This window comes from Haliotis asinina, chromosome 11 (assembly GCF_037392515.1).
Source record: "Haliotis asinina isolate JCU_RB_2024 chromosome 11, JCU_Hal_asi_v2, whole genome shotgun sequence".
NCBI classification, from domain to species: domain Eukaryota; kingdom Metazoa; phylum Mollusca; class Gastropoda; order Lepetellida; family Haliotidae; genus Haliotis; species Haliotis asinina.
Window position 1 is genome coordinate 3,875,162 of NC_090290.1, and position 16,979 is coordinate 3,892,140.

Consider the following 16,979-nt stretch of genomic DNA (forward strand, 5'->3'; position numbering starts at 1 on the left):
GACTATTTACGTCACATTTATGCACATACATTGCTTGAGACTGTGAAAGTTTCCTTCCAAACATTCTGCGTACTCGCCTCGATGAACACAGTATTTTGAGAAAGTCACTTCCAGATAGTGATGTCATACGTACGAACATTGTTATACATATTTGACATTTTCATTGTTGTGAGGTTATGAATGAAAATATGCACAATCATTTTCATCTTGCTGCTTACACTTTCAGTTGTAATGGTTCTTTCTTATTTTTATACATGTGTTTTCACATGATCAATGTCAGTATTTACATCTTTTGATTTTGGGACTAGACAGGAGACCAGTCTAAACCAGCTGGCACCAATTACGTCATAATCAAACAGTGGTAGCTATGGCCTGTGTAGGTGAGCAAACAGAGGTCTCACAATGGCATAAAATTTCAGCACTTACAGTGCGAGTTATACATTCATTGTAGTAAAACTGAGAGCATATTTTCAAACACTGACATTAAGTAATTGAAAAATTCCATGTTGGTTCCCTTAAGAAAATAGTGATTTTTTTTTGTACACTACCCCTTCAACAATGAAAAATGACAATCAGGAACATTGAGGACAACATATTTGTATGACTTTTGAGCAAATTAGTAAGTGTACCAAGTGTTCAGTTTGTACTTTGAAGTTGATATTGAGAGTTAAGAAGTGACATTACCTGACTGTAAGAAAATGATTTTTCACTGATAAGCATCAACTCAAATTCACCGTTTCTACTGATGAGATGCCATCTGTAGATTTAGCATGTCTTTTGAGTGTACTGGTCCGAAAATTGTCTGTGCCTTTCTCTGTAAACCACAGGCCACGCTGCAACCACATATTATGAAAAAACATGTGGGTGTGATACTTCATCCTGGCATTTCTAGTCAGACCTATCCTTTTTTCGGTTATCATTGTTGCTATTGGTTGTGCTCTCTGTATCATCATCATGACAGTAGCACATTTTGCTTCAGTTAAACTTAAAGCCTGTGTCGTGAGCTTTGCTTGAGTTGCCGCATGAAAACAAACCCCTACTGCATGTCATATTTATGGTCAGTGTCTCCAATGTGCCAACATGGTCCACTAGTAAAGTGCACCTTAAGAACTTTCAGTGCAAGAAAGGGAAAGGGCACGGCCTAGAATGAACACTGGTGGTGCAAGCATACCTAGGTACATGTGCACTCAGTTGTTAAATAATCACAAAGCTAAATGCTGAGTCGGCATTTACTAAGTACTGTTAATTGCTCCTATGCACTATAAATGAATCGTCCCTGAAACAGAGGCAGCAGTCAGTGACCTTCTAGCCCCATATTCCTTATCAGTGGATCAGCTACCATAAACCCTCTTGTCATTCAGCCATGTATATTCCAGCCATGAAAGGGACACAATCTCTCAAATGACAGGTTGTGACTTGATCAGGGTGATACACTAACCAATCAATAGATGTTTGTGATTGCTATCAACATGGCAAAATGCCACGTCAAATTCATACATGGCTTGGCAATATTCCTCTGTGAAAATGAAAAGAGAAGATAACTATTGCTTTCAAGACGCTTGCTCCCCAGTCCATTAAAACATTTGTAACACAGATAAATTGATAACCTTTGGAGGCCTCTATTGGGCATTATTATCAGCCTGTGAATATCACGCTGAAGGAAATTTAGTGCCCCTTGTACGTTTCCTCCATGGTTCTAGAAAGCAATAAATGCTAAGAGGTCCTTCAATGACCTTCTTTAAAAATATTTTCTGTCACTGAGTTGACAAGAAAACACCTTTAGTACCCCATAAAGCTTGAAAGATAATACCCTTCACCCACCAGGTATTCTAAGCAGGTAGAGTGACATTCATGATTATGTGGTTAAGCCGAGAAGCAACAATACCAGGCCACTACAAACGCTAGTCGGAGTGTTTGTTTTTCGTAGTAAGTTAATTGAAATATTCGAAATTAGGTTGCAGTGATCAAACAACAGAGCAATCAATCAAATTTTCTAACAATTGAACACAAACAGTATTTTTTAACTACCATTTTAGTGCTTGAAACACTTAATCATGGAAAGTGTCATTGAAGTTTTCAGGGCCTGAAGGCATGTTGAATTCTTCAAAAACTGAAAAGTCAGGACTGAATATTTTTTTAAGACTCTGGGAAGTTTATGTACATGATATATTGGTCATCAGTCTAAAGCAGCAAGTTGCATCACTTTACAATGGATGTGAAATTTGTACATGCTATCTGAGCAGTTTCTTACTAAAACAACAAACAACAGAGAACCACATGATTTCACTTTAAACGTATCTGCAATAACAAGCTGAATAGGAAAATCTGAAAAAAAAAAACCCAGACCAAAACAGGTAACCAATCACCAATTGTGAGACTTCAACCAATTCCAATCAATAGTCTGGAGAAGACCGTTTTCACAAACCTGGTCCTTCTCTTGGCAACAGAAAACATCACCATGGCAACTTAGTTTAATCATTTCTTATATACTACATACTCATTAGAGTGTTTTCTTTCTTTCCTATCAATAATTAAAAACAGAACCATTAAAACAATATGCATCTTGGATAGTTGTCTCCAAGAAATGAGGTCACTGTAAATATTTAAAAGGGCATCAGGCAAAGAATGCTTGCCCTGATACAGAGATATGTACTTATCTGATGGCAATAGTGAGTAAGTGAGTGAGTTGTGTTTTAAGCCGCTTTTAGAAATACCCCAGCAATAACACAGCGGGGACCACCAGAAATAGGCTTCACACATTATATGTACCTATGTGGGGAATCAAACCAAGGCCTTCAGAGTCGCATGTGGGCACTCTTAACCATGATGCTACCCTACTGTCACTCTGATGCCAATATGATATTGAGATAAAGTTGAGAGTGAGTGAGTGAGTGAATGAGTGGTACAGAAAAGTTTAGTCTAAACCATACAACTGCTTATGCTAACAATTTTTGTATGTATTCGGTTTGAAGCAATAATGTGTCAAAACTGCCCTGCATACTGGGATGACTCTACAATTACAACAAAATGCTATTTTCAGTTCTTATAAATAAAGATCAAGACTAAATTAAGACTACTTATTTAATCACTACGACAGACACTTGTAAACAACAATACCAACTCACAGATGTCACAATTAGAGTTGTGACCATGCCACGCTACGATACGTATCACGATACTGGTTGTCCGATACATACGATACGATACGTATCACGATATTTTGCCCTTGTATACAGAAAAATAAAAGTACTGGAAATAATGTGCTGTAATGTTATCATTTCAGGGAAGGAATTCTTCTCCCAAAAAAATAAAACACGTCATCAAGAAAGACATTTTATTAAAAATGTTTAGCATGTGTCAGTAAAGTAGTGTTTTCCCATAAAATGGAACAGCAGGGATCAACATTGGCACAACTGGCTTTTTTGCACAGATAACAAAATAAATTTGTGAAAATAATCTCAGTCGGAGCATGTCCATAGCAATATTTTCCACAAAAATCTAAATAGAAGGGGAGACAGTGTTTCGAAGCCTGCTAAGTATCTAAGTATCGTGTTGAATCGATACACGACAATCGTATCGATGTATCGTATCATGTAGCTCTTGAATCGTGATAACTTACGTATCGATTAATCGTCACAACTCTAGTCACAATGCAGGAACACAAGCACAGCCTATTTCATTGTCAGCTTGTCAGCAGGCTGTTAACAGACATCAGCTAATTATATGTTTCTCTGGTTTATGGAGTTAAAAATACCGCTGGCTAATTAATCAAATGGCACAGTATCACATCTTCATTAGTATGTATACCATATAGAACATGTGGAATTAATCTAAGGAAACCCCATTTAGAATTATTCTACATATGGGAGGATTCAGTTAAAATTGCAAACCAAAAGTCCCTGTGTTCTGTAATCTGATTGGTTTGACAACATGATCAAATGGTATATGTTTCCCGGAAACTGCAAAACTGTACAAACATTGCAAACAATTGTTTTGTGGTGTCGTCAACGGTGGTGACGTCATTCAAATCTTATTGTGACGTAAAGTCAGAATGACGTCACAAATGAGCAACTCCAGATGCTACCATGGGAACCAGCTGAAACGGCCAGCTGATGACACTTCACTCAGCTGTACTCGTACTCGATGTAAATGAGTGCAGACAGTAAAAATCTTTGGTTTACGTTTTTGTTTCTGATCTTCAGCAGCTCCTGCTTGTCATAAGAGGCCACTAATATGGTCAGGTAGTCAGGCTCGCTAACCTGTTGACCCATGTCATCAGATTCTGTGTAAATCGATGATCATGATGTCAATCACTGGATGGTTTCACCAAGACTGCGGGCATATACCTAGAATATTGCTCACTACTACATTAAACTGCAAATCCTTCTACAGTTTTACTTAGTTATGTTAATCACAAAATAACAAACACAAAACATGAGGGAGTTTGTTGAGTTTGAAATTCGTGTTGGCTCTTTCATTTATCTTAGGGGATATAAATCTAGTCTACCCCAAGCATCACACATGCTCTTATTTCAAACTTGAGTCAACTATCTTTCAGAGCTTGTCATTTCATGAAATCCCATTTGCAACTGACACACATCAGCTCTTTTGAGACTAAAGTGACAGGCAGTGGACTGACCTACAGCACAACATACAACTGACACACATCAATATTGTTGGGCCACCTGTGTTGAATCCTAAAGTGGACTGATCTACAGCACAATATACCACTGACACATCATCAGGCCACCTGTGTTGAGCCTCAAGTGACAGGCAGTGGACTGATCTACAACACAATATACAACCAAGACAAGCCATGGGCACATACCACTCACACTGTGGCAGAATCATTTGTCACCATGGGAATATTAATCATGTTTACTTTAACGTAGTAAAACAAGGATCTTTTATTGCTGATGATATCAATAAATCTAGACCTCTTTTTAAGTCGTGTTTGTGAGAGTATCATCTATCACAAATAACTGATCTAGACTGCATATTCTCAATTAATGATGCACAGCCATTATCTTGCTTATGTCATAGATCTGGTTATAATCCCTCTGTCTCTTACAAAGTTCCAAATTCATGCTAACAACAACCATTAAAGCAAGGCCAATAAATATTAGCAAATATCAAAACTGCACCTCGAGCAAACACATTACCGCTATTGCAGAAAAAGCAACTTCAATGATAAATGCTTACCGGACGTTAAATACCATCTCAATTGTGAAAAACTTGAAATCATGCACAAAGAGCACACAGTCCCTATGTTTGACTATTGTGGTCATGTCTGGGACAACTGCACTAAAGAACAATTTAATTTCTCAGAAACTTAAACCTAGATGCTATACAAACAACATGTGGAACGGTATGTGGAACTAGCCATAACAAATTATAAATTGAAACAAATTTCCATACCTGACGAATTAGAAGAAATAATAATAAATTAATTTTTATTTTTTATGCACGAGCCATACATCAATGTCTTTTCTTTATGGTGTACAGCCTGATATGTGTTAAGTTCAAACTACGCGTGGTCAGTGATCAAAGTTGTGCATTGCATACTATCATTAGCTGACAGGCAGACAGACACATTAGGTGTCAATAAACACACATTGTGTTTTGTCTATGACAGAGACTGCTCGTCACAATCAACATATTTCTCTATGTTTCCAAAGACATGTATTCATACATTTCAGCTTCAAACTGAGCAATTTTAGCAATTTCTAATGCTACACTTTCTTAAAATCTGCAAGTAATCACAAGAAACATCTCTTGTTTTCAAACTTCAACCACAGCAATAATCCATCACATGCTGTGTTTTCGCCTTCCCAGTTCAAGCTGCACAAACCCAATCAATGTACATGTGACATACGATGAAATTAGTGAATCGTCTGGACTCTGATTTCACTGGTTTCTTAATTGCGTTAATTTTCAACATTAAAAGTTGAATTTGCATTTTTGCTCCTTTGTTACGTTAAGTTCATACCAAAAGGAATCAGAACCTACAAAGTTGTGTTTTGTGTTGAATGTGACCTTTAAGATTTGTATATTTGTCTCTGTGATTCCAATGCAGCGCTACTGAATGTGAAACTTGAGAATCTGTGGAGACTAGAGATCTGTAGTTGTGAAGACAGACAAGCCATGTTCCAGTAAGCAACCTTTCCCTTTCAATAAGTTACAACTGTCAAGTGCAGTCATTACTTAAGCTCCAGTTGTCTGGCCTAAGATGGATGTTAGACCAGTTTCAGATACATTTTCACGCTCGTCCTCGGAAACGATGCTAAAATGGGAACATATTCCCTCTCTGGACTATGGTAATTTGCAAGATGTCAGTAAAATTTACTTTCAGATAACAATTTAAGTCACTTGACGATGGCAGCTTTATATTTTTGATGAACAGGTCTATGGTAATTGCACTCTACAAGAAAAGGTGTTCTGTAACTGAAGAAAACAAGAGGACAAAGTCATCAATATCCCCTGTAATGGCAAAATACTATTCATGAATGTCTAATATTCATGATGATGTCAAAAGTTTTGGCAAAGTAGGAGAGTATTGAAAATATTTCATTCAGAATTCCAAAACTACTAAAAGGCACAAGTACACCACCAGACCAATCCATGAGCCAAGTCTGGTGAAAAAATAGTGAAAGGTTTTACAGTTCTGCTGAAGTTGTGTTTCAATTACTTGAACACAAGTTTCACAGTTTACAGAGTTTGAAAAATGTTCACACTCATTCACTTCCTCTTAAGCATTAAATGCTGAATGTTTTTAGATCAACATCTATTTAACTGTGTGTGACGTTTTGTTGTGTAACAAAAAGAGTCTCAGTCATTTATCTATGCTATTTGTCCTGTTTTAAGAAATTGTAAAATATCGGGATAGGTGTCATATCGCCACCCCTGATCGTCCTAATATTCCTTGCGGGGTCCTTGCAAATACTTCTATCATATGCCAATATCATAATATCAGCAGATACCATCTCTCCACTAAAGCACAGCTCCCAATACACAGCTCTACCAGCCAATAAGCCAGGTAAAGCCACTAGACATGACCAATTTCTGACATGTCGTCAGCATTATGTGTATTAATGTTTATCATTATTACATGTGGCCATGTACAGCAGATCAATGTCCCTGCTGTACTGCCTCAAACCATTCACTCCCCCACGTTGTAATGAACTTCAATTACACCGACACATGTTGCAGGAAACATGCTGTCATTGTGAGACTTATTCTAAAGCAGTTGTCAGGAAATCCATACATAGGGACAAGGTCTACCTCATGTTGTTCATTCAACCATTATATTGTTCTGAATGATCAATGAATTCCTTGGTCGGAACAAGATCAAGACTGTTTGAAAGTCTTGGTCACATAACAATTATTTATTTTTGTATTTCTGTACTTGTGTCTGAGGGCTCTCAACCTGTTCACACTTGTTGGTTTCAGCGACAGTGACACTTTATGTCCAGCTACACCACCGTCACCCTTCCCATCACTACCAAACATTTGTTACTCAAATGGTTGTCATAGTAGCAGGTAGTGTTGGGAATACATATATTGAAAACCAACTCCACAATTGGTTATTGAAGGACTTTTGGTGAGTGACTATCGATAATAATAAGCCTCTAATGTAGCTTTAAGATAATCACTGATTTTAAGGGGTTTATCCCTGTTTTGTTTCTACTTATGGTTCGGGTTTTTTGATAAATAATACTGTCATGCAAAGAAATGCACGCATGCAAGAAAGATAGTGGAATTGTAAACAATAAAAGTGATGAATATTTTACTGATTAATCAAAGTATAAGTTTTTACAATCAATTATTATTTTTAGTCCTTCTTTCAATGAAATTTCAATATTTTTGATCCTTGGAACACCACTAGTAGCAGGCAGACTGGACTCCATGTATGTGCTGCTTATAATGTTCAACAATTAATTCCCAGCACTGTTGAAGACCTTTTGAAATAAAAATTACAACAGGCAAAACTTCACGCATCCCCAAGTAGATGTTTTAAATTTCAAACATTTCCACCGCCCAACTTCAAAGGCCCAGACCACTTATAACATCACTCGGGAAGTGTAGGCAAATAATCACTAACAGAATATGAACATATTCCTAACAGTACTGGCCTTGAGATACACTAGGTCACGACAGCTGTAGTGGAGCACCCTCACAACAAATGACTCCATTTGCACAACTGTCAGCCAACACCGTCTGTTTGTGTCATGCAAATGACAAGGATCCTCCAGAACAAGGTGCCACGGTGATATCATGTCTCGTTAATCAATCAAGGGATTAACACCCCGCTTTATGGCCAATCAATTAGAATGACTACGAGAATCACCATGATCAATGCTCAGATGAATCAATAAAAGTTACCCTGCACAGTGTTCGTGCATGACTGAGACAAGAACAACTTATGGTGAAGGTGAAGTTGAGATAGGCTCTAATGTCACAAGATTTCTGCACTTGTGTAGCTACGTACACGCATGTGTGCATTTTATGCATGTCAGAATATACAGCAATCATCCAATGAGATCTGAAACTGCAGTTTAACATGGATACAAGCCTCAAAACCCAGAGGACTGACTAGCTGACTGGGACTTCTCATATACCCATCATGACAAGCACCAGGCTTGGTAACAACAAGTAACACCTTTCAATGGGTTTAGGTATTAAAGAACTAGAGGGCAAATCCAGACGTTCTACACTGTGGGCAGATGTTCTGGACAAAACACCACAGTGGTGGTCTCTATGCACATGTTCTAGCTACTACCCCATAGAGATGGGCTCCATGCAGAGGTTCTAGGTAATACACCATAGAGGTGGGCTCCATGCAGATGTTCCAGGTAATACACCATAGGGGTGGGCTCCATACAGATGTTCTAGGTAATACACAACAGACGTGGGCTCTATGCAGATGTTCTAGGTAATAGACCATACAGGTGGGCTCTATGCAGATGTTCCAGGTAATAATCCACACAGGTGGGCTCAATGCAGATGTTCCAGGTAATACACCACAGAGGTAAGCTCCATGCAGATGTTCTAGGTAATATACCACAGAGGTGGGCTCCATGCAGATGTTCTAGGTAATATACCACAGAGGTGGGCTCTATGCAGATGTTCTAGGTAATACACCACAGAGGTGGGCTCTATGCAGATGTTCTAGGTAATACATGACAAGGGAGGTCTCAGGGCAAGGTAAACTAAAGACCCTCCAACTTCAATCACAGCATCACAAACTGCCGTGACATCAGGCAGTTGCCTTTTTTTGTGAACAAAGCGTAAACCAATTCAGATGAAATATTCATCACTAGGATGGAAGAAGAAAGGTAGGGATTTAAAGACACAGAACATGGAGACTTTCATCTGCTGATGCATAGATTGCTATGAGTTCCTCATCACAAGTGTGGTCTGAAGATGTACATTGCTGTAACGTAAAATACAAAAATGCAGACTGAAGTGTCAAACTGACTTTAGATTCCCCAGATCTGAATGTCTTCCTAATTATGGTAAAAATGACTGTCTACAAGTAAACGTCACTTGCCGGTTCTGAATGTTACTTGTCTTTGACCATAAATCTTATGGCAAACTGGAATCCTGGGATTTGGGGGTTTACACAGTTAAACTGTAACCTGATGCTCTTGATAGAGACAATAAATAACACACTTTTGAAAGACTAAGACAGTAATTGTGGCCTTGGTAAAAACAATATATATTTGTTCATTTAAACATCATCTGAAACATTGAACTCACAAGATGTCTTAAATCACATTTGTCAATCAAATATAATTCAGCCTGGCAGTTGGTTTCAGGGAACTAATTCTTATGTCTTCAAGCGTTACAGCATGGCCCAAAACATGCTTTCCTGAAGTCTGAGTCTAGCAATGTTTGACATGCATGTAAGCATGTAAACATAACAACCACAAACATTCAACATTCAACATGTTCAACAGACTTCTATGTTTAATTCTGAAAGCTGGACATGCATGTAGTCAAGGTGCTCGATGCATGAGGACGTTTTGGGCACATTCTTTCCGATTTGTTTGTCAATACTCCAAAACACATGCAGAGGGATACCAGATACAGGGTTCACACACTACACCCCACATGGAATCAAACCTGGCCTTGTAACCAGTCTTCCTGCCTGACCACCAGCCTAGTTATATTCAACACAATCTGCGAGATTCTCAAGTTCACCTGCCCGATGGTCAGGTTATAATTTAGACATGTATATGAAGATATTCTGTGGGCAGGCAAGTTTTGGTCCAGGCAGGAAACATTGGGAAAGTTTTAAATCTAACAGGTCCTGCAGTCCTACCCTGGCATCATAGTCCATCACTAGGCTACCCCACTTCTCCCTAAAGTAACTGCAATATGACGTACAACTCAAACCATAACTAAAAAAACTTTCGATGCATTTGGTTTTCTGTTTTAACTTTCATATACAGTTCAAAGTGGTGTTACAGTAAATACAGCAATAACACAATCAAGCTATTGCCAGTTGATACACGTTTCATATCCCATATATTCACATCACATCTAGTAACCATGGCAACCTGTAAAACACATCAAAGAGCCTCCCTGGTTTCAAATGTTAGTGTGTCAGGTGAATTACCAAATGATAATGCTGAGATCAGGCGACAAGTAATGTGAATACTGTAAATACTGTATCTGCAATTTACAAGCAGATTTCGAAATTCATGACAGTTCAACAGCTTGAGACTACGAAGTCAACTAGTTGTCAGTACTTCATGTCTACAACATTGAATTCAGGGTTTGAAATTAACGCTTTGAGGTAGCAAAATTGTTATTGAGAATCCTATTTTGCTATCTGAAATAAAAAAAACTAAAAAAAAACACAGTAGGAACAACTTGCTAACTGGTATGTTTCAGTGAAACCTCTATGGTTCATCAGTTTCCCCGTCACTTTTAAAAATCTAGACTTGTGCACTTTCACTTGTAAACTTACTGACACTGGTATATTTATTTTTAAAAATGCACATCGTGGCTTTTCTTGGTTTTCTTGAAAACTCCAGGATGTTTATGTTCATGATATATTAGTCATCACTTTCAAGTATCCAGCTGCATCATGTCATACTTATCTACATTAACCTGGATAGGAAAATTTGAAAAATGACCAATTTTTTTCAATGATGTTTGTTGGTAATAAAGCAATCATCAGTTGGGAGATTTCAACCAATTCCCAACACTAATGGCACCAGTCTGTAAATAATTTAATCTGGACCAGTGACCAACAGCATGAGCATCGACCTACGCAATTAAGGTACACTGACATGTGTCAACCAACCAAAAATGTGAGCCTTACCACCCATTCCTAGCTGTTAGTTGCCCCTTACGACAAGCATGGGATACTGAAGATAAATTCTAACATGGATCTGCATGGGTCCTGCCAGTATGTAAGTGGCTGCAGGTTTTTATTTTCAAACTGCTTTCAGTACACACAGAAACTTCACTTGGTGAGCTAGTATGGTTTTAAGCATCTTTTGACAATATTCCAGCAATATCATAGTGAGAGGCATCCAAAAGAGACTTCACATATTGCACCTATGTGGGGAATTGAACCCACAACTTCAGCATAAGGGGTGAACACTTTAACCACTAGGCTACCCCATTGCCCCTACTTGTACTCAGACAAAGCACTAAGTGAAAGTCCAAGAAGATTGATTGATTGATTGATTGATTGATTGATTGATTGATTAAACGTTCCGTATTGGTTCTACAGCAGCAATTCACTGCTATACACTCTGGAAGCACTCACAGGTGTCCAACTATATATCTTCAGTTCCTTACAATAAACATTTGTGTGTCACGTAATATCCAACTGTCAACGAGTGGACAGAAGCTTTGAATCAACTTTAATCAAACATTAACTCTCCCTTAGTGGATACGAGTTGCATAACTCCAAGTTCTTATAATGGTGCTCGGTGAAGCTTGTCACTGTATTCATGTGTTCCAGCTATGTAGTGTGTTCGCCATGATTGAATAATAGGCCGTGTACTTGTGTGTACTTGTGTGTACTAGTGTGTACATGTGTGGAGAGAACATGGCACTTGTCACCTGTCAATATAGGTCAAGTTCTTGTCAATACAGGTGCTGTTCACATATTGTTGCTAACAAGTAGAAGTTTCTCAACTGACAGCAGTCTACAACACAACTGGCAAAGTAGACACCTTGCCTCAGAATAAAGCCTTGCCACTGATGTGTTCTTGTTTTCAAATTCAGTATGAAGAGACCTGAGCAGAGTGTACAGTAAAAGCTAAACTCACTCACTCACTCAACATAAAGACAACAACAACAAAAACCCAAACAAAATCAAACTGGTTCTCACTCAAAATAAAAGCGGATGTGTTTTTGCCTTCTGAGACCACTAAAAGCCCTCTTCTTTTAAATCTTGGATACTGTTTTAAAGTTTAGATAAAACTAAAATTGGGGTTTGTATACAAATAGAAATAACTCAGGCTGTGATAGGTAAATCTGGGCTTGATTAAAACAAACATAATCCACCTGAACCCAGTACAACTGCAGGTATCAATTGAGTTGCACCAGATGAAAACAGGTTGCACTTGCTCTTCAACATAAAATTGACTTTGATACATATCCAATTTATTCTGGGTCTAACAAGATAATCTTATCTTACAACACATTTCCTGACATGGACAGTAGTAGTAAATTAATCACTGTTCATGAAGTCCTCCATCATTGCTCCAAGTCAGTTCCTAGTCACTAGGCACAATTTGTTGTAAACATAAGGTTGCAGTTTGCATTTTCAGACTGCACCAGTGCACCGGTGCACCAGTGCAAGTTCTAAATGATAAAATGGAACCAAGATCTTTGATATATCAATTGCATCTTTCCAGGAACTGCAGACTACAGTGTTCATGAATGGTGTTTCAACATGTTCAAAGTAACAGGGTCCTGTATGTTTCAAATGTCTGTCTGACCCACTGAAAATTCACTGGACCCACAGAATAAATTTAAACACACATTTCAGATTTAACATTTCTCATAACTGGCATTGAAATTACAAACATTATGTAATGACAAACATCATAAATATAAATTAATTAACAGTGACCAAGTGTCACATGCCACAAATAACTTCAGACAAAGTTATTGTGATATATTCAGTCAGACACTGGGGCCAGCAGGTTGGGAACTTCTATCTGACTGTTGGCAAATCTGCCGGATTTGTCAGAAGGTCAGACACTATTCATGAACACAGAGACTATTAGGAAAGTAGGAGCATTCTTGAGTTACCATGGTTACCTTAATCAACACAACTGACACACATGAAGCAGGCCACCGAGTAGTGACATGATGTAATACTGCTATGGTACGGTATGATTGTTTCCTGACCTCATATGTATCGCGGTACTTTTACAAGGACTAATGATACTAGAATTATGGCAATTGTGTGTAATCTTTATTCTCACATTATTTCGTATTTTCACTCTAAGACATTCCTCATTCACTCATACTCACATACTCCATAGCCGCTAAATCTGGAGAGTAACAAGACTCAAATCAGTGTTAAGCTTGTAACCCCACACTAGTTGCTTCACTAAACTGAAAGAGACATTTAAAACGGAAACAGGTAAAAATGGCCACATGACAAAATCACCACACTGACCCTAGTCAAAGTGGCCATACAAAAAAGTCAAAATGGCCACAACCCGTAGTCAAAATGGCTACACAAAAAGGTCAAAATGGCCCCCCACAACCCGTAGTCAAAATGGCCACAACCCGTAGTCAAAATGGCCATACATTAGTTTATTATTTACATGAGTAAACAACATACATATATATTTGTTATTTGTATATGTGTAATGAACATCAAGTTTTGTCTGATGTAACTTCTTTTCTTATTACTGCACTTCGATATCAAATAATACAAATGTCATGAGTATTGCAAGATAATCAAATAATTTATGGAAATTTTGACTTTTTTGTGTGGCCATTTTGACTTTTTGGTATAGCCATTTTGACTTGGAAGTTTTGTGGCCATTTTGATGTGTGGCCATTTTGATGTGTGGCCATTTTGACTAGGACCCTTTAAAACTGGACGACAAGTGAACTCACCCTGATGGTGAACAGGTGTCCGATTCCTCTTCATCCTCATACTCATCGTCATCGTCTTCCTCCTCCCCAATATCATCCCTCTCTGTGATTTTCTTCTGGACAGCAGGAGCACCATCAGCTTTCGGTCTCTGCTCATGAATAATTTCTTCAGCTTTAGACCCCTTCTGATAATATACTGTTCTCGTGACTGTATTAGTTACTGGCATTTTCTTTCCACTGGTACTAACCAGAGTGCTCATGTCTGTGTTCATCGTTGTTGTTGCCGTCAAAGTTTGAGGAGATCTACTGGAATGTCTGTTCAACACAGAAGGCTTTAAAGCTACAGGGACGGTTTGTGGGGGAACGGATCTGGTTGGAGAGCTAGCCTTGGCATGAGAAATAATAATGCTACGATTACTTGGCTTGTTGTCAGAATCTTTTGTGCTATCAGAATCTGTATCACTCACTTCACTGTAGGGTTTTGTGGGTGTGTAATTCAAATTTCTGACTTTTTTCATATCAGTTGTAAGACTGTGCTTGTGTCCCTGTACATCCTGTCTCCCAATAGGAGGTTTTTTCAACAATTTCTCATTTCCATTCTGCAACCCAGATTTCAGGTCATATCCATTTTCTAAATGAGCTTCATTTCTGTTAAGATCATGATAAAGCTCTGTTGCAGCTGTTTTCTCTTGGTTTTGTATGGTTTTCCCTGTAGATGTGGCTTTTTTAGTGGCTTGATCAAATTTTTCTTTCATGGCAGCACTTTGTGGCCTCATGAAGGAATTCAGCTGTAAGATGCCATTACTGGCATTGTTGACACTGGAGACGGAAGATGTGCTAGGGCTTTTCTTAATAGTGTGGCCGAAGATGTCTTCAGCTACTTCTTTTGCACTAACTGGTCGTGCATATGGGTTTCCATTTGGTTTGCCTTGCTGTATTTGTGAGCTGCTATTGGAGGATACTGACGAAGCTATGGAGCGAACTGGCGATAGACTATGATTGGATCTGCGACTCTGAAGTGCACCATGGACAGCCGCCTGTCGGGATGTCGGCGACTGTGAACTTTCTCGCTGTCGCTCTCTTCTGAGGGTGACAACATCTGACTGGCTGAACAAATGGACAGGTTTTGTAATCGTTGTGTTGTACTTGAGCACAGGTTTTTGAGCTTGTTGTCTAAGAGGCAGTTGTTTTCGTAGTGACAGTTCCTCTAAGCTGGCTGTCAGCTTGCTCAGATTCAATTCACTGTCACCCATTTTGTGTTGAAAGATGACTTCCTAAGGTAACAACATGGTGTCATCTATCCATCATCTCCATCTATGGAATGATTACTTCAACATTGGATGGCCCTGAAAATAAACAGTAAGAAACAAAAATAAAAACTCTGAGTGGGTGCTCTTGCTGTATGTGTGGTGAAATTTGTGATTCCACTGTCTATTTCACAATACATATGAAGATGTTCCTTTATTAAAATTCATTTTGCACGTGGATATGCTTTGTTGGGATCTATTTACTATTTAAGTCCCTTTGACATAATTGCCTTTTCCAAAAATCTAAAAATGATTAACACTTTCTTCAGCGTTGATGGAACATTACACCAAAATGGTTACAATGTGAAGATGGTTCAACAAACTTGAACTTTCCATTAAACATGATAAGATAATCACTATTTAAATTCACAATTGCTATCAATCTCATCAAAGTGCTAAAGTGTATATATTTGGAGCTGAGGATTAAAAGGACATGTTGCTCAATGCAGCGATGCATTTGCATGGCATTTAGTTTCACACCCATACATGTTATTAACAGATATATTTACAATAAACTTGGGCAAAATACCTAACACTGAATTATTTCACAATACGTTCTTCAACATGATCAAAATAAGGAAAACATGGTGTCAAAATATCCGTAGTGCAGATCCTAGGTCAAAATCTCGAATGGGGGAACGTATAAAACAATTCACGTCATAAAAAAATGTTAGCTACGAATGTTTACAAAACAACATGTTGATAGGCCTATCACTGGCACCAGATTCGGTCGTTGTAAAACCATTCCAAGCTGCTATCAGACACTTGGCAAACACCTTATCGATATAATCTATTCCCACTAAGAGATATGAGTTGGCCCGTGTCAAGTTGATCGGCCGAACATATAACTCTCGCGTTCAGATCAAGTGATCGATTGCGAATGAGTATGGCTAGAGAATGCTGACACTCAAACTCCTTGACTTTTCTTCTGACTTGAACCATGACACAGTTACCAATTTGTCACTAAACGTTAACAAATATGTGACCGATTTAAAGAAACTTAAAGTGATATGTCCGATACGTACCTGTTTCGGATTTTGCAACTCATTTTCTCCCATTGAAAATCCCCGGTTCTCACCTACATCCATCGATCCTCCATTGACAAACAACAACAGATGCTAAGAAACACAGGGAACTTGAGAATGTAACCAATGAAAATAACTGTACCATTATGTCGTCCAATCATTTTTCTCGATACAGGTAGTGGGATTCCCGCCAGTAAAGGGAAATTACTCTCAAAAACGAACATTAACGCAGCCCAGTACAAAAATCTAACTTATGTTCTTGGATATATAATATTTCTCGTGGAACGTCTCCAGAGTGACGTAAATTTTTAGCAAAATCTTAACAGTTCTGTGAAATGACTTACAGGCCTTCCGAAAATCAAACGAGACGTATTTTTCGTTACAATTCGTTTTCCTCATAAAATACCCCAGTTGCATTGTAACGTATAAAATCAGGTATTGCCGTTGTAACAAACAGCTGGTAGGCCATTTTCAACAAATCAAGAGAAAAGGACATCTAAAATCTTCTTAACATTTAAGAAATAAAACAGACATGGCTGATTGGATGTCTAAGAACGGCCAA

General features: G+C 38.3%; 1 protein-coding gene across 1 annotated transcript in view; it reads right to left on the reverse strand.

Annotated features, from left to right (window-relative positions):
* Positions 1-16,509, reverse strand: part of LOC137256098 (tubulin monoglutamylase TTLL4-like) — a 31,944-nt gene extending 15,435 nt beyond the window's left edge. The window contains exons 1-2 of the mRNA XM_067793797.1: positions 16,418-16,509; positions 14,107-15,431 (exon numbers count right to left, since the gene is read on the reverse strand). Coding sequence (XP_067649898.1) covers positions 14,107-15,338 — 1,232 coding nt within the window. The 5' untranslated portion in view covers positions 15,339-15,431; positions 16,418-16,509. The remainder of the gene's footprint in view (positions 1-14,106; positions 15,432-16,417) is intronic.
* Between the last annotated feature and the right edge of the window lie 470 nt (positions 16,510-16,979).